Below are 22,783 nucleotides of genomic sequence, written 5' to 3' on the forward strand. Positions count from 1 at the left end.
ACGATCGACATTACGTGTCGCTCGGAGTTCAATCGAAGAACAATACGAACCAAATGGGCCACTTGAGTTAAGTTAAGTCGAGCGGAACGCGTCGAATCCAATGACGCAGCGACTTCCGGTTCGTCCAGGGCGAGGAGGAAGGAGAGACTCTCTCGTTCCAATTACAAGCACCAGGATCCAGATTCGATTTCCCTGCGCTGGATGAATCGAGAAACTATGCAGCAAGAATTTAAGGTCACCGCTGAGAGGAGAGAAAAGGAGATGTATTTATGAAAAAGTAGAGAAAGGGAGGGAGAGACAGGAAGAGAAACGAGTTAACGAGACTCACCATCCGGCTTGATCCCCTCTGAATTTTAATGGACACCTCTACCTGATTTAAATTCGAACAGTCCTCTTTCTGCAGACACCGCACTTTGGATCCACGGTTCACAATATGGCAGACATGACACGATATCTCTGCGAGCTATTCAACAAGGCGGTGGTTATCACGATATTTTTCTAGTTTACTGCCTTTTAAGTCGACGAAACAAATAGATACAACGGAGATGAAACTAGCAGACGCGCAGAAATTTATTGTCTGAGATTAAATCTGTACCTATGACGTCTTAAAGGCAATTAAGCGGTTTTTAAGCCTGACGATGGTGAAAATGATTGATAACGTTAGCTACACGTGTATATATGAAAAAAAAAATCTGGTGTCGTCTTTTACCCTTTCCAAAGCGAACTAAACATACAGATATTAATGTGTAGTACAATAACTCTATGCAAATAAGACCAAGACGCAACATTTTATAATATATAAAGTGACTGAAGAATCAGTCTCACTTTGATTTCATGACTAAACGTCTTGCTATGGTTGAACGAAAGTAACGGGACAAAGTTATTAAAAATAACTGGATGCTTAAAAATGCTACCTAGCAATTACAAGTGAACAGAGAGAAAACTCAACGACGTGACAATAATAGCGAGATATACCGCAGTGTCGCTTATCTCGAGGGATACAACAAAAAATGAATAGTGATGATTTTTAAATTAACAACGATAACGATAATACCCTAGCGGCATCGAACAATAATGGAGTTTCTTTAACGTCTCTACAAATCTTCCATTAATTTCAAAGAGAGTTAAATTATCGAGTACAGAAGAAAATTTGAAAGGAGCAGGCAGCGCCAGGATAAAGCTAAGCGCGATGAGAACGAAGCTGGGCTGAAAATAGTCGCCGATTGTGTAACTGTAAAACGCAGTCCGCAAGAGTTCACCATTTTTTTTTCTCATGCTCAGATCGTCTTTACAAACCGCGGATCTCGCCCGGAAAGGATACACCGTCGACTGGTTCGATACTTTCCGCGTTAGGATACGTTTCTTAGCCATCGAGTCGCAGGTCCGTTTTAACGGCCCGCTTTTTTCACGTCCCATCACCTAAAAAACGACTTAATCTCTCAACAGATCAATCTCTTTTTCTCCCATACTACTTCGCAATACAAATAACACTTCCTTCGACAATTCTACCGAATATATAAACGCACTCTTCGATCACACGTCCAAAATAACGGCTTAAACTTATTCTAAGAAACTGCGAACAACCAGTATTTTTACTTAACTCCCACGAGACACAATGAGTGCGAAGTTATTAAACAGATGTAAAGAAATATTTATTGCCCGCGATAACATCTGTATCTACAATGTTAAAGCGGTTCGTAAAGATAAGAAGATAAGAATACTGGGTACAAGAAATTGCAGTGAATCGTGCAATTTTCTATAGATCATCTCTGTTACCGCAAGTCCCTAGAAATTCTAATTCCTTGTTCCCTCGAGCGAACAGCGTCAGCTGCTGGCATCGCTCGAGAGGATCCTCTTAGAACGATCTCCAAGGAGGCAAAGACCGACTTGTACGTTTACCTATCGCGGGATCTGCATCGGTGGGCGAGTAACGGTGCATTCAACGCGACTGCAAAGCGTCGCATACGAAACGAAACGGTCGCGCGGCGACTAATTCCCGCGGCCTTGGCGAAATCGTGAAAAATCAAGCCGCGAATTCGTTCCTTCTATTTCGTTCGCCGTCAGCGTTTCTCGTGGGACTGCGAACGTACGTACATGCGTAACGAACGTGTACGTGAGCGAACGCGAAGTCACGCAGACCGCGTTCCTCCTTGTATCTCTCTTTCCCTTCCTCTTGCCCTCTCGCAGCACTTACGTAAACGGATCGGGAACAAACGTATTACTTAATCTTGCGTTTCTGCATAAATCATGCCTGCGAACGTGCGATTCGCGCAATTTTCATTTACTTCGTTTCAGTTCGAACGGACTCCACTTTCGAAACGGCGAGCTCGAATTCGAGAAATCTCGAGGTCTCTTTCTGGAAGACAAAACACGATGAGGATCGATAATATCAAAATAACGTTCGAAGGTTCGTTTACGTGAAGAGCAGTATTGTAAACTCACGCGTACACAGTACCACTGCAGATCCATCAAAGTTGGCACGACTCTTGAAGGAATTCCATGTGGTTCCACGTATCTTACTCTTTACATCGATTCGATTAGAATCAACAAGTTAAATTTCTTCTACGGATGAGCATCAAGTATGCCATTGCGAGGAAGAGCCGTTCGAACGGTCACGGATGTAAAAACGAGGCCCAGAAATTATTCGTGCCGGGAACGGAGTTCCGGAAAAGAGGTTTCACTGACTGCGATCGCGGCGTAATTGATTGTTTTCCAACTGTAACGTGCATTTCGTCGCGGTCTACGTGAGCTTGCACCGAGTGCAGTTAACGTTCCCTCGGTGGCTGCCTCCGCCAGCGTATCCTTTCCTTCCTCCTCTTTTTTTCCACGTCCAAGGAAACCGATAATCGGAAGTCATGCAAATTCCACGGCGCATTCGTTGAATCCTAAACGTAACAGTACCCAGTGCATACCAAGCCGGCTGTTACACGGTGGTTCCTCGCGATTCTTCGCCACCGCTGGCTTCACGTGTAACTCTAATTTACACGGCAATAAATTGACCAGTAAATTTTCTTGGAACGTTAAAAATTCCAGACCGGTTTAATGGTAATATCGCGAACCGAGAAACGATTTCCCGCTTCGCGTCTCGTCTGCCATTAAACGGGACTGCCAATTGGAAAAGAATTGGCAAAACGAGTGGAGACAACCGTTCGAAGGAAAACTGTAACAACGAATGTCTGGTCTCGGTACAGGAAAAGCGCGCAGACGGCAATTTGCAAGTATAATAATTAATTCACAATCTCTGTATAGATAAGGGCTGTGGCTGTAAAAGTCGTTGACACTTGAAACGAGTGGTTTCACATCATAATCGTAGCGGGTGATACGCGAGAGAAAGTCTTTGGTGGCGAAGAAAGAGAAAAAAAGTCATCCTTCTTGCCTAAAAGCTGTTCCGTCCGCGCATATTATTAATGTGGCCGTTTAGCGCGATTAGGAACTGGTTTATCAATTATCCTCGAATAACGCACGCCTGGCATAGGAAGTTGAGAAACCTGAATACAGGAAATTGTACGAGGAAAGGAAAGTTTCACAACGAATTTAATGATCGTACATCCTGCAGGCCTTGAATACGTTGGCAACGTCCATTTTGTGCGAGAACGAGGGACCTTGATCTACCCTGGACGAAGGAAGCCAGAGATTATGAAGAAAACAGCTAAATACCGTGGCTCGATTTAAATTCCACGCTGATCTACTTATGGTAACAGGGTGATTAAAGCAACGAATTTAAGATCTAAGGTGAAACGTTATATCTGTCATTAACTATTTATTAACGTCCACAGTCGTGGCTGTAATTTTCCTGCGTCGAAGTGTTCGTTTCAAGATAATCTTTAAGAAGCCCATTTACCACCTAGCAGAACGGAAAGATGTGGAGAATATCGTATGGAAAACTGCACCTTCTAGATAAGATAGAAATATATCGAGATACTAATTTAATCGTGACATGATGTCAGAGCTGGAGTAGAAACCGAGACCAGTCGCAAAGAATCACTTACAAAGGCATAGATTATCTTATCCAACTTGAAACTCAGAATACTGAGTCTAAAATTTATCGATTAGGCTCGCAATCTATAAACAATTACCACTGACCATATAAGTTATCTAAATGAAATTAATGTCACTCTAGACGACCGATAATCGATAGACAAACATACTGTGGCCTCAATTAATCCAAACATAAGTTCAACTTGTTAATTGAATTGTTTATTGTACCGTCTGATCAATATATTAAGTTATATGTATCGTCGTAAGAGAAAACAGCACCAGGACAGAGAAGAGAATAAAGTTTGCTTCTCCATCGACAGAAAAACACGACGGATAAACGTATGCGATTGATCATTGTACGCAGCCTGATTACAGCACTGATACAAGGCGCGACGTGGCCCAGATTTTCGAATCAAGGCCAGGACATTTGCTGGTACGTATGTACGTACAAGCAAAAAGCCTACCGACGGCGAAAGTAAAGTAAGTGCATCTGCAACACCCCGTATGTGTTACAAGCCCGAGAGAAATGAGAAGAAAGGAAGAAAAAGATAAACGAACTCGATCCGAGCAACCGATTTGATAACAGACAGTCTCGACTGGATAAGATAATGTTTAAATGTATGCTCGCTGATCGTACATCACAGGCGCTACTTGCTTACGTTCAATTATGAAATCGCCAATTTACTTGCACAATGCGTACACCTCTGCTTGCCCAATGTTTGCTTTCATTATACAATACTCGTCAATATTTTCAACGCAGACTAAAAGTTTGCAACCCTACGAATACCTTGTCCGCCAGTATAGATTCATAAAGTATACGTATCTACATTAAAAGATATTAAACTGAATATGGCTGGACTGACTAGAGGCGGTTCGTCGCTATTTTATAATTATTATTCCGGTCGCCGGGCAGATGGCTGGCCATCAACTTCGCCGACTAACGGATTGCCTAGTAGCGACCAAAAGGACCATTTTTACACGTAACACGGGTGTGTCGTAGAACGCACGTGCACGCAACAGCTGCTTGGATTCAAGAGAGAGAGAGAGCAAGTTCTTGGAATGAGAGACGAGAGAGAAAGAGAGAAATAAAGACCTAATACAGAAGGGTACAAAAAGAGACGCGAGCAAACGAAATCCGCAGTGAAAAGGTCAGGCGCGGATTGTTTATATTTGGTAGTCGCATTTAAGCGAATTCTAGCGACGCACATACGGTTGATTGGGATACCTTACAGTTCGAAGATAAATAAAACTCATTTTATTCCCTCGTGGTATGTTGTTTAAAGATCCTGTTGCCGTTTATCTCTTTATTTTGCAACAGGAATCTCCGTGTTTATATCCTCGTTGCAAAACGTGTAATTTCTTTTCCTCCTGTCTTACGTAACGCTGTCAAAAGACCGCTTTGTGATTGATTCTTGAACAAACACGGGATACGCGACGTTTATAGCGTCGGGAAACCAGAAATACTAAAAGGGAAACCTCAAACAGCCGAGCTGTGCAAACATTGCCAACGGCCGCCACTCTCTATTTGACTACCTGTTCTTACAACAAAATTTGTCGACAATATTTATGTTAACCGAGTATTTAATAGAGATATTTGTTCTTCTTTGCTATTTAAAAGAAACTAATTACGGGAAAAAATGAATATCGTCAACCTCCTAATCTGTAAGTCCCCTTTTCTCCCTATCTTTCTCTTTGATATTTCGATTTTATATATTATTAGCATCGATTCAAACACAGATATCTCAATTATCGTTTGCTTACACAGATTTACGAAATCTCGAAGTGAATCGGTAGCAAGTACTTAAATACGTAAGTACTTTATCACCCAAATTGGATCGAAACAAGACAGTTTGATTTCAATTTAAAATGAACAAAATTTTCCAACAATTCGAGGCGAACCAGCAAAGTTTACTTGTCGCGTGATAAATACTCTAATAACATGACAGATTGTAAACTCCATCGGTAAAAATGATACGTAGCGGATCGTCCGTGACAATTACATATCATGGAAACTCGAGATCGCAATAATCTACAGACTTTATCAGAACCATTATCATTTAACGAAATCATGAAACAGTTTATATCAGTGACATTCAATCAACAAGCTTATTGTCTACGCTGCCTTTTAAGGCGAACAACTCGATTTCTTTACAAAACTTCACGATAGATAATTGCAGCACTTTCTTAAACGAAGAAAATGTGATGCTACGGTATTTAGTTTATGATCTACCAAAACGGCACACATGCTAAGTTACCGTTATGATAATGCATATGACTCACGATGTTCCTTACATTTCATAATTCGAACGTCAACGACTTGGTAACCTATTTCCTAGTTGAAGCCACAATTACATACACAAGACACGGAGTAGAAAAAAATGTAAAAATTTCATATTTCCACTTCCGACACTACTTACTTCTGTTCGGAACCTATGCCATATACGAATGACCAGATTAACCTATACAAAATGAAAAATTTATTATATATGGTAATCATTGCAAAAACTTCATACATATTAAAATTTGCGTAGACAATATTAACCACGCGATAATATTGCGACTACTTATGACGCAAACATGACAATATCGTAGAGTAAGAGAGATGGAGAGAGAGAGAGAGCATAACGTTTAAGATACAAGTCTCCTAGATCGTTTGAATCGTTCTAAAAATGGCGGGAAGGATTCGAGAATGAATCGACTCACCGAAAAGATTAATTCCTCGTTGCTGTCATGCCGATCGTCGTTGAACGTGACCTTCTACACCCAGTCTCTCAGATGCACTTTTTTCCAGTCACGACTGTCATAAATTAATGATTTTCCTTCTCTCACTAACACTTTTCGCTAACAGAAAGGTTCGAGAACATTTATGCCGGTCCACGTCCGACAATCACATCCCCGACTTATGACCGTGATTTTGCGTTACTCGTCGATTCGATTTATTCGGGGCGTTTCGAATGTCGTCGTTGGACGGCACGCAAAAATTAATGCAAACGATACGAACGAGCACAATTAGGAACACACGTGCCGGAGGACGAGCTACAAACCTCCTTACGCGTTCACCGACGGACTACGACTGATCGGAACCTAACGGCTTTCGCGCGAGCAGCTTCGGCAGTTTTCGCAGACCCTCGTCGTGGATTCCCGTCGATCGTTCGGCTGTCTTCGTCTACCCCGCGATAGACACCCCGCCGCTTCGCAAAACCGACGATAAACAAATACAAACGCGGTATCATTTCCTTATTAAGCCATCGAAAATTTCCTGCAATCATTTCGAACGCTTAAGATACGATTAATCCTCTTTCTCTTATCTATACTATAAAAATATATTAAATGACAATGCAACGAGGAACACTAATACTTTCGCAACGAGAATATCTTTTCGCGGAATCAGAATACAGTAATTTATATGTATCTAGATAATATCAACTTTCGTACAATTTATTCTGTTATACAAGCGCTATCATAATGTTTCGATAATATTCAGCATACCTTTTATTACCTTTTACACAGGCATGACTACGTAACTCTAGTAGATACTTAATTACAATAGATTAAAACAGCTGTAACTTGGTTTAAAGTAACGCTATTATAATATTTCCAATTTGAATTAAAGCTCGAAAGGTGATACTATATTCGCGTATGGTACAAGTGGTAAATAACCTATAATACCATAACTGGAGGGAGTAGTGTAAGGTCAGTTTCAAGGTTAAACACCAGGGAACCCGGTCACGGTGTGATCATAAATCAAAATTAATATCGTAACAGCCTAGGTCAGACGAGATGATGCTGTGCTCTCTTCCTCTTCCTTTTCATGCCTTTGAAACTCTTTGAAATCCTGAAGAACTAATCGACAAAACTTATAAGTTCTCGGTTGATAACGAACATTTAATGCATCGACGAGTTAACGAGCATGATTTGCCATTTTTCATGAAGTCAGACGTACAAAGCTATTGTACAAGTACAAATCGAACAATTCCACGCAAGTTTTGCAACGAGGATATAAACACGGAGAAGTTCTTAAGAGTTAAAATTATTTCGGAAACGATGTCAGTATCGACTACATTTTACTGTAGTGTTTTCGAAGAATTAAAAGAGAAATTTCCTAGTTAAAATTTATCGACCACTCGATTCTTATAACTTTACTAGTAATAAAATATGACCAATATTGAAAGTGTTCATAGTCCAGTAACAGTGAAAGGTCTGTCCACGTTTATCGTTATTGCAAATGAACGTTTCCAAAACTGTTTCATAAAATTTTCATGCGAATGACAACTTCATTTAGTAGAATATTTTCGATTGCGCTGATAAAATATCCGCAGCAATCATTTAATCGAATTTATGAGAAACTTATTTAAAGTTGATTCGAAACTTGCAAAAAGCCGGCAGACTAAGGTTACCATTTATTACATGCGTTTCTTTACGATTGTTTCGTAACGAATCGTTGATTTCGTCACCAAAAAGATACATCGACGATTTTACGGTCTTGTCCGATCATAAAATCTTGTTTCAGCCCGTCGATCACTATCTCGTATCTCGCCACGGAACATTTGTTACACTATAATCGGGAGAAAGTTTTTCGTCAATACGATTTCTCACAGTCGGGTGCCTAATTAGTAACTACTTATTAATAATTCACCACGTTTACGATGAAAAACTGGCGAAGAATGCCATCGATTAAAATACAATTCGTACGCTACGAATCGTAATCTACTAGATTCATGTAACAATTACTTCATGTATTATAATTCGAAAGCGTTAAAACGATTACCGTAGTTTCACCTGAGAATCTTTACGTCCTCAACTACAAAAGCGTATCATGATCCCAAAACGGTAAAAACGAATACCGTAGTTTCACTTGAGAATCCTCACATTCTTAACTAAAAAAGCGTATCGAAAGTCAACAACTGTGGACACTTACACGAATGTTTCGAGCTTCGTGTTTCGAGTAAACGTGAAACGAAAACTGATGTAACTGTAAACACAGAAAGTGAACATAACCAATAAGTGTAACGTCAAACCTATTTCGCTACTAGCGTCGAGTAATTTCCACTTGAAATTGAACTTGATTAAGAGACACATCTGAAGTTAAAATGAACATTGCGACTCACCATAATGTTTTAAAAAACCGTCGAATTTTCGAGTCCATTCTCGTCGAGTTTCTTTGCAAATACATTAGACGACACTCGATACTATTCACGAACGCGTTTAAAAGCATACTGAGGGTGCGTGTAAGGGTCACGCATGGTGCGCAACAACCGTTGGCAACGGTCGCGTGCTAAAACGCCGGTAGCAGCTGCTAAACCACTGACTCTGAACACCATGTCTTCATCGCACCCTGCCATTGGCCCTTTCTTTGTGGTCTGCAGGTAAACAAGCCCTATCGAACGAAGAAAATGACAAAAGGAGACTTAAACGGCTGAATTTCGAGCACGAGGCAATAAGCTTGACGCGGCGAATTGCACGTTACCACTGCGCATGCTTGGCACGCGTCTCTGCGCATGAGCATTTGAAAATGCCCGCGAGGGGGGGAGTTGCGTATTATATACATACATTATACTACTTTATACAGAGAATATGGACATTTTTCTAAAATAATCGAAATTATTAAAATTTCTTTTCCACTGCTTCGTTATATCACCATCTTAAAACAATTTCAGTGCGTAATATGTTTATGGCCTTTGGCTTATTGTGAAAATTCAGAACTGTTATCGTTCACTTCGAAATTGATTCATTAGAATCCCATTACAATAAAAATTGTAATCAGATTTTTGTAAGAACTTGCGTAGAATAATCTGTCTACTGTGTAAAAGTACTTGGAAATGTTTGTAACCAGAATATGTTTTCAATAAAAGAAACCAATGAAATTCTACAAATGACGAAAGCGAGGAAACAGCCCCTGCGATGTATGCAACACGGCCTGCGCAACTGTGAGCACGATTGCAGTGCGCAGAGGCGTGTACTCCTGACGCCGCTCGCGTAGAGAATAAAATTCACTCCTACCTTAATTACAGTCAACACATGCGCAAGTTTCTAATCCTAGTCCCACGAGCCATTTGTGGAATATCAAAATTATACATACTACACTCATTCGGACTGAAGTTAAGGAAGGAAATCTGTTACCTGCAACAAAGGGAATTGCAAATGACTACTAACTTCTAACGCAGCTGCATAATTAATTTCCAAGGAATTCACTGTCTGAGAAAACGTCATTATCACAATAATCACTATTGTAGTCTCGCGTATCCCAACTGTAGGTGACAAAGGTACATAATCTGAACCTTAAAGATCTCAATAAGCGATAAACGTATGCAATTATAATTTGAAGGACTGCAACTACTTCTTAAGAGGCGTAACTCAAAAAAAAGCAGTTCCATTTTCACTGCGCACGTTAACACAGGGATTCCTTCCGATGGAGCGCGATTTACAAGGCAAAAGTTAGAAAGCATGGCTCCGTCTGCGCTTCCGAAACGCCGAGATTCCCTCAGATAACAGTGCATTCGAGCGTGAGCCAGCGTATTTTCGTCAGTTCTTGATTTCACGCACGATCCCAGCGCAGTACCATCGTACAAGACCTCACACGAGCGTGGATTTATTGCTCAATTTACTTTCAAACGGATCCCAAGTATGCAGATATCGCCAGTGCATTGTAATTCCGCGGGCAAGGCATTAACCCGGCGCGTAATTATGGCTGGTAAAACAGATTTATTGACTGCTACTGTTGGCGAGCCTATTGTAAACACGAAAATGTTTCTAGACTTCAATTTTCACTAATCAATTACGTGATAAAACTGTCCCTACTTTATGAAACGATTTGTAAAAACCTCTTCTCTCAATTCCAGAGACTACACGTTTCATAAGTCCCATTAACTTGATCTAATCTAATTATAGTGCAAGGTGGGACAAAGTCGTCGCTTCAGACCCTACAACATACACAATACTCGTACAGATAGGGGGAAAAGGTACAATGTTCGTACATGGTGGCATGAAAATCATTGCAGTGAAAGGACGGGGTGGAGGCAAAGTCACGAGGAGGCGAAGCGAGCGCGTGCATGTAAATTGTTCCTACGGTGTACTTTCTACGAATTCATTGTTATTTTTAGAGGCGTCAGGTTGCTTTGTGAGATCCTCAGGAGCGCGAGATAACGGTGTGTAACGAAGACAATCTTCAAAGGACTTGAAGCGCAATCTCTGCACGACCGACAAATTGACTGAGAACAGAGCCGTTCTCAGAGTGCCGGGCCATAGACTGGCATCAGCCATAATTAATTGTAATTACAGATAATTAGCGGGATCGCTAACACTTGCGTAATCAAATTCCTCTGTACAGAAAACTTTGGAAATTTATGAAGAAACAAGAGGTCATGCCATTTTCAAGAACCGAGGATGGGCTATTCTAATTCCTATACCAGTCTCTTTAACAGAGCCTCGTATCGAAAGAGACGACTCGAACACTTGTTGCACGCTCAGAAACGTCTCAAAGGAAAGCAGCTACTAAGAAATAGCAGACTATAGAACGTGCGTCGTCCCAAGTTAACTAAGTAATGTCGAACACCTGCAGCAGCCAGGCCGTTTCGTTGAAACACACCCGCCAATCGGTCGATCGATGGAACCCCGATGAATTCATATCACTTCCCGTCAGAACGGAAACGCGGCGTCGCCGCGGATGGAATAACTGAACGATTGGAAACGCGTCTACGCTCGCCAGTCGACCATTTCTTTGCAACTAGGCGGGGCATTCTCGTCGATGCATCTCCGTGCCAAAAGGATGCGTGTCTTCAATGCTAAACGCTCGTTTCGCAGGAGAATTCAGTCCGCCACGACACGGCTATCATTCTAATCCGACGCTTTTTCCCTTCTATCTCCTCTTGGCAACCGGTCTCGACCGGCCTATCGCAGTTCCACGAGCAAATTTGCCTGCAACAGGTGATGAGTTAGCGTGATGCATAGGTTAACGCGATGGATTTAATCGGATGGAACTTGGACTGAGCTACTTGGTTGCCAAGAGAAAATGCATAACGTTCAGAGGCACGCATCTTGTTAGCTAGGATGAATGAGTAGCTAATAAATGGTAAAAGTGGTACTGTTGATCGCAAGATAAATTGCTACGATGGTTACAAAGTTGCGATTGCGTTCTTACTTTCTGACCGGTTTCAATCTGTTCCTACTTTATTGCACCAAATCTCAGTCGGTGTTAATAATTTAAAAAGGCTGACCGCAGTGTCTATACTTCTCATGAATGAAGCCAAACAACAGTGGTTTGAGCAAGCACGTATCCTTGGCGGTGTCCCTCATTATGAGGGAACAACATTCCACGTAACAGCGGCCGACGACATAATTTCCATTCTGAATCGAGGCTCGTTCAAAGCGGCCGGCCATCGGCTGGCATAGAAAGTGCTTAGGTAATCTTAACACCGCGCTTATCGACGTGCCAACAAGAAAAGCAGTCCAGCCATCATTTTTTGCCGGACCAGATCCCGTGAAAATCGAAACCCGACCAGTTTCTCTTGCCCATTTTAATGCCGCAACATCGCTCTGATCTCTTTCTGCTCCTTTTCTTCGTTTCTCCTCGGATTATTCATCAATCTGTCTCGGCAAGATCCTTGTGGATGTTCCACTTGTTCTTTCAACAAGCTCTTCTTGAGACGCCTGGTCAGTTGCTTCAATTTAACGAGCCATATTTTCACAGTGTCACGTCGGACTTTCTCCTTAGCCTTGATTATGATCTACTTGCTGATGATTTTTCAAGATGAGAATCAATTTTTCTGACGACGTTCTTCTGTTAAAAATTATATATTTTTTATACAGCGAGAAACTAGAATAGTCCACCGTTTCTATATATCTGTATTCCTGAAAATTCTTTGCCCGAGCTTCTATCCTCAACAGTTTCTATACTTCTACTTCCGGGAATTTCTCCAAGAGCTTCTCTTTTCTTATTTTTTAGAAATCCTCCGGTTTGTAATTTTCCCGTGTTCTTACTTTTCCTATTTTCACGTACGCTTTAAGTAAATGTCTCCACTGACTAAGAAGGAGGACAGCTGGGTTAGCTAAAAAGCGGGATGCACCCAGGTGCAACCATCTACGACAGTATCGGAAAGTTGCAGTCGATTGATTCTAAATTCCACAACATCTAGATCACGGCAGAGATAATATCCATTTACTTCTTGTATGCTCTATGAAGACAAGCCACCTAAACGCAGATTCCAGATAAATTTCAGACAACCGTTCGACCATTTAACTATTTTCCAAAACGAATGACAGCTATCACCTCGCGGAAACTTCATATCCAGCGTCGAAACGAATAATTCAGTTTTTAAAGGATCGAACTAAAAAATTCTCAGTAGTACATTCATTCCTGACACATAATTGAAGCTATGCATCAGAAAAATAAATCAGGAAGTGACTTCGCACGCCACCCCGTGCTAACTTCGGATTCGCTTGAGTTATCAGGAAAAGTATCCTTGTACAACGCTATAAATGTGGTGGAGTTGGTGGAAACGCAAGAAATGAGGAAAGAGACGGCTTTGTGGCATCGAAGACGATAGATACAAGCTCCGGCAGGTGATTACTTTTACCAGAAAACACTACGAGCGTGTGGCACACTGGGAACGATATCGTGGACGGTCGATTGAACGTAATCGGTTGGAAATAGCGGTTTATCCGTGGAAAGGAACGTTAATCTAAGTCCATCGAGTACCGGAGGCCGGAATTAGTTTGCCAGCCGGACAATTGCGTATTAATCTTCCACTTCTGTTGCCCTCGAACGGCGGGAGAGAGAGAGAGAGAGGGAGGGAGGAGGACGATGAAACGGGAAGCGCTTCCTATTAGAGAGAAACGGGGATTGTGAGAATCTAGCTTTCGGGACCACTGTATTTCAGTGTGGCCCAACAATGGATTTCTCTGCTGATAGTACGACAGAGACACGAGGGCCTGGATATTGCTGCTCGCGGACGACCTTCGACGCGTCTCAACTTGTGATACCTAGGAAATGATTTTATACGATTATTGAAACCTGATAATTATGATTGATACGATGGAATACTCCACGTTGCTCACTGCTTTCAAGCTTACTTACCAGTACAACAATTTCCTAGTATTATCGCGCAGTTTTTTTATTTCCAATTTTCTAATTACTAACTTTCCAATTTTCTACAACAACCACGCGTTGTTCTTATATTGCCTGCTTCTTTAATTGCTTGCGATACAGTAACAATCTTTTCAAATGCTTCTCCAATAAGCCAAATTCAGAAGGCCAAATTTAAGTAGGCCTAGTTTTTTTTTTACATAATTAACTTTTACCCTGACAAGAGGAACATCGCGCTTCGCGGTGGAAGATAAAAGAGGAGCCGATAGCGCTTTATACGTCGATCTTCCGAGTAATTAAGTACGCTGACACGGTTCCAGGGGAACCTCCACCTAAGAAAAACCAAGACGAAGGAAACGATACCCGATAAGGCACAATCTCGACGACCATACTCTGACTCACGTAACCTTCTTGCATGGCTATAGAAAAGGGGACGAGCATCAGATGAACTAGATAGATGGTAAAAGGCGAGAGCAATTGAATTGAAAAAAAAACAGAAACATGGAATTCCATTGATTTATGCATTTAGTTATCCATCTCGAGCACTAAGCAGCATGTTTCAGTGATGCTGGTGCGTTTATAATATTGAGAATCATCCGTGAAGATGTTTTCTTCCCTGCTATTTCTACGATGCAATTCGAAGATCACCAGTTACAATGAATTTTACAATATTTTATACATCTTTCAGAACCCTAGAAGCAACAGAGTGAGGTAAAGCATAACTGTTATTTCCAAAAAGAACAAAAGTATTCCAATTAAGGATATATCATCCATTATAGCAAGACAAATTCGTTTCTCCTCCCGACTTGGACAAATGAAGTACAGTCATCGAGGCAAAACAATGATGATCGTCTGAACGCCTGTGCATCATTAAGAATATACGTCCTTCGGTTAAGAACACTTTGTTTTAGCTTAGAAAACACGCGCTCCCGACGTAGAATATAAAAACCATCTAATAATTTACGCAACGTTAATATCGCAATTATGATTCGCACTGTTGCTCTTGTCTTTTCCCTCGATCTCTAACGGTAGCAACGACTAATCACCGTATTTAAATCCGGCCTTTTGCGACCGTTTGCACGCTCACACGTACCCAATGTGAACGTAAACACAGCTAGGCTAGGGCCAACGAAGCATCCTCCGACAATACCGCGGTAATAATAGAAATTATCGCAGTGAATACCGCTGTGCGCTTTGTTGGAGTTAAAAATGGTTCCTTAGAATTTATGAATGAATAGCAGAGGCTCTTGTTGAACACTCCTGACTCGTGTTTGCGTTTTCCATCCGTTATACCGTTTGAGTTACAAGGAAATAAAGACGAAAGAGTTTCGAGACTAGACTATGTCCTGTATCAAGCGAAAACATAGAGAAGTGTGTTGGTTTCAACTAAAATGTGCATGAAAGGTGATGTTGAGCAGGTTGTTAGATAATAAAAATAGCGGAAAAAGTCCACCGTGATTTGTGGGAGATGCTGAGAACGAGGTGGTAACGAGGTTGGCGCAACGCTTCCTAAAAGGGAATCGTTCCTGATTAAAAGGAAAATACCGCCTCCCACATGCGTTACGTTGCACCGTCACGCGTGACTGCGTTCCGTGGACACGCAGGGCGCAACATCCTGAGGGTGATCGGGAATCATTCCGTCGGTGCACGCGTAGGAAGTTATTCCACTTGTCCAACAGTATCGAACGATACCTACTTTTACCTCCGGCTGACCTTCGCGTTGCGACTTACTTTTCTCGGTCTGGCTTTCAACTAGTCGACCAGATCTCGAAAATATCTTCAATCTCGATGATCGCCGGATGTTAACCACCCGTGTGCACACGCGTTCATTGATATTTGATTCATTCATCATAAGGGGACAAGGTTGATCGTACGTGGACGATTTTAAGTGATCCCATCGAGATTGTATTATCTCGGATTGCTTATCGATTACAATAGTTATCAATTAGGTCAAATCCGTGAAGTACCTAGTGTTGCAATTATGTTTGCTACGTTTGCCCAACAATATTGTGCCTGAAAGCGGCGTACGTGTTTTGGTATTTAATCTTGCCGCGATATTTGGGTCGGTTTTCGAGCCAGCTGTGTTTTCCTAATATCCTAACTCATTTCAAGTACCTTAAAAATATTTGGGACATCCAAAGTATATCTGAAAACATCAGAGTATCTGAAGTACCCGGATATTTCTGACCAAAATTGTTTGTACACCATACAAGTAACAAACACAATAAGTAAACTTATAATCATTATCGCATACTTATGCACTACCTCATAGCCGTATTACAGATCAAGTTAGACTTAACGTACAGTCAAATCAGACAGGAAAGGGTGACTCACCTGTTCTTACGGGGCAGTGTCGTAATAGCCATGTTCAAGGACCCCTCGTACCGACGATTGTCCTCCTTCGATCGCCTAGGCTGATCCGTGCAGACACCCTGCGTGAAGCTGTAGGTCCTCCGCTTCTTCAGACACAACATCTTTGGTTCTTTCTCCCTCTCTCTTTCCGTTTTTTTCACACTTCGATATTCTGTTCCTCACTCTGTTACCTCATAACTGAATACTATCGCACATTCTGTCCATCTTCGTGTCCCCTTGGCACTTGGTCACTTTCAGGTACACCAACCTGAACAGAATCACACAGCAGCTTGTGTCACTAATGAATAATTTAATTTCGGGCTTTTGATAGTTGGTCAGTTGGGCCAGCGTTAATTCGGCTGGACTCTAGTGGGTTGAGTTTGTTAATCGTAAACGAATGAGAAGATCGATCGGACGGGGCTTTTAATTGTTTTGGAAGCGAAGAGAAGACCGGATGTGACTTGGAACCCAGCGGAACCGCGACTGCAAACCGATTGTCTGATACGAGGCAAGCAGAGGCGACGAAGAGAGAGACGTCAGGCTCGCAGCGAAGTTATAACTGTACTGAAGGCTGCGTTCAGAATCTTTCCTCGGGCGCGAGTGCGCCCGGTGATAATGACCCCCACGAAAATTACGGGGGCACCGGCTTCCAGCCGCGGTCCCGCATGCGTTTCGTTAGATGCCGTTTTTTAATTGCGTACCACCTCCCTACCATTTGCTCTACCAGTATTTTTATGTTTCCACCTGACCCCTTTTGTAGGTCTAACATTAAGCACATGGCGTGCTGGTAAATACTCGCTTCTTATTACCAGTATTTCTCGTATCTTTTAATATTCTATTAAAAAAAAAAAATAAAAATATTCAAACATGACCTGATGATTTTTAAATAAAAAATTTGGACTTGAAAGAGTGGCAACCGAGCTTGTAAATAGAGTACAACGTTACCAATAGTATTAAATACGTTTTCTCGTTTCAAGTAATCCACGCCTCAAACTCAAAAAAAAACACTTCAAAACCAAGAAATTGTATAAGAGTTAAATAAAAGATTTTTTAATAGATTCCATATATAGTCTTGCGGTAATTCCTGGCACTTTATGCGTTTCTTTTCCAAGGCTAAAGGCATAAATAACCGGCAATCGAACGGGCAAGGAGCAAGTACGCTTTTCAATGGGTTGGATCTGCATTGGATGCCTGGAATCGGCGTGAGACTCCTTTCGAATTCCCCATAGTCCTCCCTATGGTGTACGTGGCGCCAAATCGGCGTCATGGCGCGGTTCTCGAATCGAAAATCAGCCAGGCGTGAATCGACAGCCGATTCGAATTTTCAAATGGAAACCACGGGACGGGAATAACAACGGCGCGCACCGTGGCGCTCGCGTAATCGCCACTTTCGAACACTGGCCACTTTTCGTCTGGAATCCACGATGAGAAACCGACGGCTGCTCTCAGAATTGTGCAACAGCGTCAATAAAAATTAATTATGCGCTCCGTGCGTGCTTCTCTCCCTCTACAGGCGTTCTCACTTCCCAACGATACTTAATTACTCGCTGCTCTTCCATCGTTTCATTTTTATTTTTGTCCGACGACTTTAGCTATTCGTCATAGTGCTGGTTTCACTTTCCCCGAAGAAGTTCTATAAGCCGCATAATCGAAAGTGCACATTTCTATGCAAATCACTTCCCATCGAGCCTCGCATAGTTGCACAAAAAACTTGCTAGTACTATTATTGTCACATGGCCCTGGGATCTCATAATACGCCTCCCTATTATGGCATATTTACACTAAACCTGTCGTTTTTACGGTAAACACGTTTTTAGCACTCGCAGAGTAAACCAGAAGTGATTCACTTTTACGCGAGAGAGTGTACATACAAAAGATAAATTTAATTATTATTATCTGTAGCAATCAATCATTTCCATGATACGGTATAAAAAGGAAGACCAGATTGTACGCACCTAATGCACAATTTTTTCAGTCGCTCGATAAAAACGCAGCAACACCACGGATGAAGTTGATTAAATCATTCGAGAACCTCTCGTTGACCATTAATTGAAGAAATGAACTCTCCTATTAGCTCCATTTATTCTCGTCCGCGAGAGCGCCAAATATAAATTAAAATTATCTCGCGGGCACGCGATATTCCTTGCGGGAGCACAGATTCGCCCCGAGGTCTAATTCCATTATCAATCGACCATCCAGATCGGTATCAGCCCGACCGCAGAGCACGATCACCAGCTAACGACCAATTATCTTCGAGGCGAACGATTCTTAGACAAGCTGGATTCAGTTGGCTGTAGCGTCGATGATTCAAACCTGGCTCTCTCGATGAATTATTCATTCGGCGTCTAACGGATAGACTTGGCAGCAGAATTCACGCGGAATGCACTTCCCTTCGTTTGGACTGGACTGGCTGGTACAGGTGCACGCGAGTATCTTCTTTTATTTTTCAATTTCATTCTTGTTACCGCTGCTCTCGCTGATAAGAAAATTGTAGATCGTGTTACCTACAAAGGATACGCTCGGATTTATATCAAAGTATTCGTTTCACAGAGATTAGCGTCCCTCGGTGCTCACTGAATGATTTTCATTTTAAAATATTGTATGCTCCAGTCAGAGCTTAACTGTAACTGTTAAAAATAGTCTCGTGGCTTCAAATGGTGTACAATCTGGGTTGTAAAACGTAGTTATAACTAATCGAAGTAATTTAGAGTGGCTAATGGTGCTCGTTGAGAGCCTTCATTAAATATGGGTCAAAACTTGAAGGCTGATTTAGCAGAATTAATACTATGGGTTGTTAGAGAGATAGGCACGTTGTTACCGTTAACTTCTTGTCTTCCAGTCTCATGATCCATCGCGTCTTAATTTTTCACACTGATTCAGAGATTCTTCCATTCGAAGTCATGCACGGTATTCTATGCGTCGTGAGACCTACAGCTCCAAGACTCATTACCTCCTGGCAGATTCATCGCAAACCATCGTCGTGCTCTCGCCTAAAATTCTCGCACGATTGCGCAACCTGTTTGAAGTCAGCCAGATCCACGGGCGGAGAAAAATCCAATTGGAGAAGCTCGTGTACAGCGCATATCAGAGATATACGGTAATGCGTTGTGAAGCTCGGAGAGCCGGCTGGTGCCAGCAGTAAGTGCAGTTATGTTGCACTGACCGCTAGGATGTACCGGCCGGACCAGAGGCTTGTTGCCATGCAACGTGATGTTTGTGAAATAAAAAGTGTCCCAGCCAGAGGGAAACGTTGATGTTGATTCACTGGAAAAGGCAGTCCCCCTCGTCTTCGATCGTGAATCCTCAGAGTATTCCGTACGATGGATCTTGACCACTTGCAATTTCTAGACAAAGCTTTCGATGGAATCTATTTTTCTCTTTCACACGTGAATCGACGAATAACTGTAGCAGAATTTTTCTGCTACTTATTCGGTAACCACTTTAGCAGAAATATCTCCAGTATTACCCTGCCCCTCCGCCCCCCTTAATATCGTAGGGGTTAATCTCGAGCAGATTCTCGAAAAACGAAACAAACACTCGCGGGAATCATTCGCCGTTTCATCCATTGAATTTTCCTATTGCTCATGTTTCCTTACCAAAGTGAAAGGAACCCGCGCGCAAACATTGTCGGTAACGTAGCCGCGCGGAGTATTAACGAAAGACATTTCCGCGCGATAACAATTGCAACGGCATTGCGAAATTCGCCCATAACAGAGATAAGAGCCGCGAGAGCCACCACTTTGCGGCTGGCCCTGCCAGAGAAGAGTCACGCTTATATTTCTACGTCGCGGAGCGCATCCCCAGAGCCGATGGATTACCGGATAAACACCGTGAGGCTAGTCACGAAAGTGAATTGCGTTTCATTAGTATGAAAGTGAGACGCGGATGCGCCTGTGCGCTATGATGATCGCCGAGAACGGCCAATTATGCAAATATCCGCGGAAAAAACGTTAGATAATCAACGCTGACAGGAACGATCGTTCGCTCTATCATAATCACCGATACTCTGCTCCTTAAACGGGCTCCTTCCACGTACAGACACGATATACTAGGAAGTTGTTCGTTATCGTGTATGGATCAGTTTCTTCGACTTTCTTGAATTTTTACACACGATGCGATCGATTACAGGTGCACTGGAATGAGAGAGGTGTCCTGGTAAGATAGAGGAAGATGACGATTGGAATTTCAAATCAGGAACAAAGTTAGACTATAATGGGATTGGAGGATACAAGCATTGGTTCAAAGAACTCTTTCCACTAAGTATCGTTCGCTATTGTCGCAGCGTTAATTAGGATGGTGAAAGAATCCCGTTAAGAAGATTTACTACTATTTATACGACACGTTCGACGTCCGAGAGCCATAAACAGACCCTGTCGCTGGTTTACAGTTGAATAAGAAAAACGCGTGTAACGTAACGTACACTGTTACCAGCATTAAATCCTTCCCGCCTGAAAACCCGCGTTCCTCGACACGTGAAAGGTACTACCGTGCTATCTAACTCCTCATCAACGTCGAAACTCATCAAACTAGAACAATAGAAAGTGCAGTTAATTAATCACCGATTCGATAATCGATAATACAACAAATTTGCAATTCTATCGGTGAACATATAAGGAACCAATTAAATCCACAGAAAAATTTCTCCACGAACATTCGAAATCAACCAGACGCATTATTATGGATAAGAGGGTCCGATGAAATTCGCAACGACCAGGCATTTCGCAACCGGTTACACGATACAGGGGTTGAGGGGGAGGGAGCACGCGTTGAAATAAGTTTGAAAATAACTTAGAAAGCGTGGCTCGCGCGAAACGCATTCCTCCAAACACAATGCTCCGCTGGACACGTTGTAAAATAGAACTGACATTCCTATTACCTTGCCCGCGTGCAACGTGCTACATTCTCCCGCTGTGAAACGATAAACTGCATCTCTTTTCAAGCCGTCCTTCCGCACGCGGCACCGCAGCGATGAAAATCGCCGCTTCGCGACCCAATTTTAAGTTTCCAAATCGATGCCACCGTGGCCAACCACCGGGATAGTTCTGCAAATTAACTTCGTCTACGAGTGCACGTAGCCGAGCAGCCTTCTGCCTCCTACCCGGTGCCGTGTTGTTCGAATAACATGTGCTCGCTTGTTATTTGATGCTCGAGTAAGCATGTTATTCGAGGAAAATCGGATTATTCCAACTATTTATCGCCTGTGCTTATTTCAGTATCCACGTTACTTCAGAAGGTCGTAATCGAGATCGTATTCATAATGAAGTTATTCGTACTGTTTCGTTTCGCTCTTGTTACTCGTGTTATCGAGGTTATCCTTGTTAATAATATTATTCACGTGTGTTCCTGGTTAATAATCGTAATATTCAATGCACGCGTACGCACTGCGACATTATTCATCTTCCTTGTACGTGTTATACGATCAATGTCGCCACCAATAACTACCCTGAAATCAAATTCATCTGCCATCTTTGAAATTAGCACTTTTCAATGGAATATGAATCACGCAACTTGTACAATTACCCGTATAAGTATTATCGAAAATCAGTGTGTCGCTGCAAATGATTTTGGGCATCGTCTTTATTCGAAAGACTCTGAATTTTTCGTGTAATTGCACGTGAACAATTGTTTATAATTGTTTATAATTCAGAGTGTAAGTAAGAAAAAGGGAGCGTAATTTTTGTGATTTACCTCTTTCTCTTCGCGACGAAACGTGTTGTTTTCAGCAGGCTGGCTCCCGCTGAAATGATTGTTTACGTTGCCAGCATCGTCCACCTGAAGTATCCACTTCTCTTCTATTATCGTAAACTGTACACGAACACAAAATTCACAGCGAAACGTCCACTTTGTATCGTTAAAACATCTCAGCTCGTCGAACAACGTCCATACCGCGTCGACGTGAACCGGCGATAAATCGAAGCACCTCGAACGCCATCGGTTAATCGAACAGCGATCTGAAGTTCACAGCGATCGATTTTGTATTCTCAAAAGAATCGTATAACGCTGGCTGAAAAAAAAATCACCGGTAAAACTGTTGCAATGTGTAAACGACGAAATGCTAGTATTAAAATTTCGCATTAAATCATTTTTACTACGATTTGCCAAGAAGCCATAAAAAAGAACTCGAACATCTCTGAATACGATCGTTAAAATGATAATTGGTTTCAAATCTGCTGGCACTTAATTTACGATGGCATAAATTCGAATACCAAAATCGATCTTAAAGATTTCAATTAACGAACAAGGAGGATGTGGGTTTGGCTGCGATAAAACTTCACCCCTACCAAAGTGACGGAACTTTCTAAACTTTCGAGGTTAAGATTTTTTTAGCGTTAATCACTGAATTACGAAATCGATACCGGAAAATGTCCGCGG

The 22,783-nt window shown here is 42.0% G+C and overlaps 1 protein-coding gene and 1 long non-coding RNA gene across 4 annotated transcripts in view; both read right to left on the reverse strand.

Annotated features, from left to right (window-relative positions):
• The window catches only part of LOC143427144 (uncharacterized), a 54,282-nt gene extending 37,619 nt beyond the window's left edge, over positions 1-16,663 (reverse strand). For both annotated transcript variants that reach the window (XM_076901064.1, XM_076901065.1), the window contains exon 1: positions 16,394-16,663. In XM_076901064.1, the coding sequence (XP_076757179.1) occupies positions 16,394-16,533 (140 nt within the window). In that variant the 5' untranslated portion in view covers positions 16,534-16,663. The remainder of the gene's footprint in view (positions 1-16,393) is intronic.
• Positions 16,617-21,742, reverse strand: LOC143427149 (uncharacterized). Of its 2 annotated transcripts, XR_013102266.1 has the most exons (3): positions 21,288-21,742; positions 20,832-20,937; positions 16,617-16,679 (listed from the first exon to the last, which is right to left on the reverse strand). It is a non-coding gene; the product is annotated as an uncharacterized LOC143427149 (long non-coding RNA). The 2 variants fall into 2 exon arrangements; XR_013102267.1 differs by lacking the exons at positions 16,617-16,679; positions 20,832-20,937 and adding an exon at positions 19,913-20,544.
• Between the last annotated feature and the right edge of the window lie 1,041 nt (positions 21,743-22,783).

Source organism: Xylocopa sonorina, chromosome 9, assembly GCF_050948175.1.
Source record: "Xylocopa sonorina isolate GNS202 chromosome 9, iyXylSono1_principal, whole genome shotgun sequence".
Taxonomy (NCBI): domain Eukaryota; kingdom Metazoa; phylum Arthropoda; class Insecta; order Hymenoptera; family Apidae; genus Xylocopa; species Xylocopa sonorina.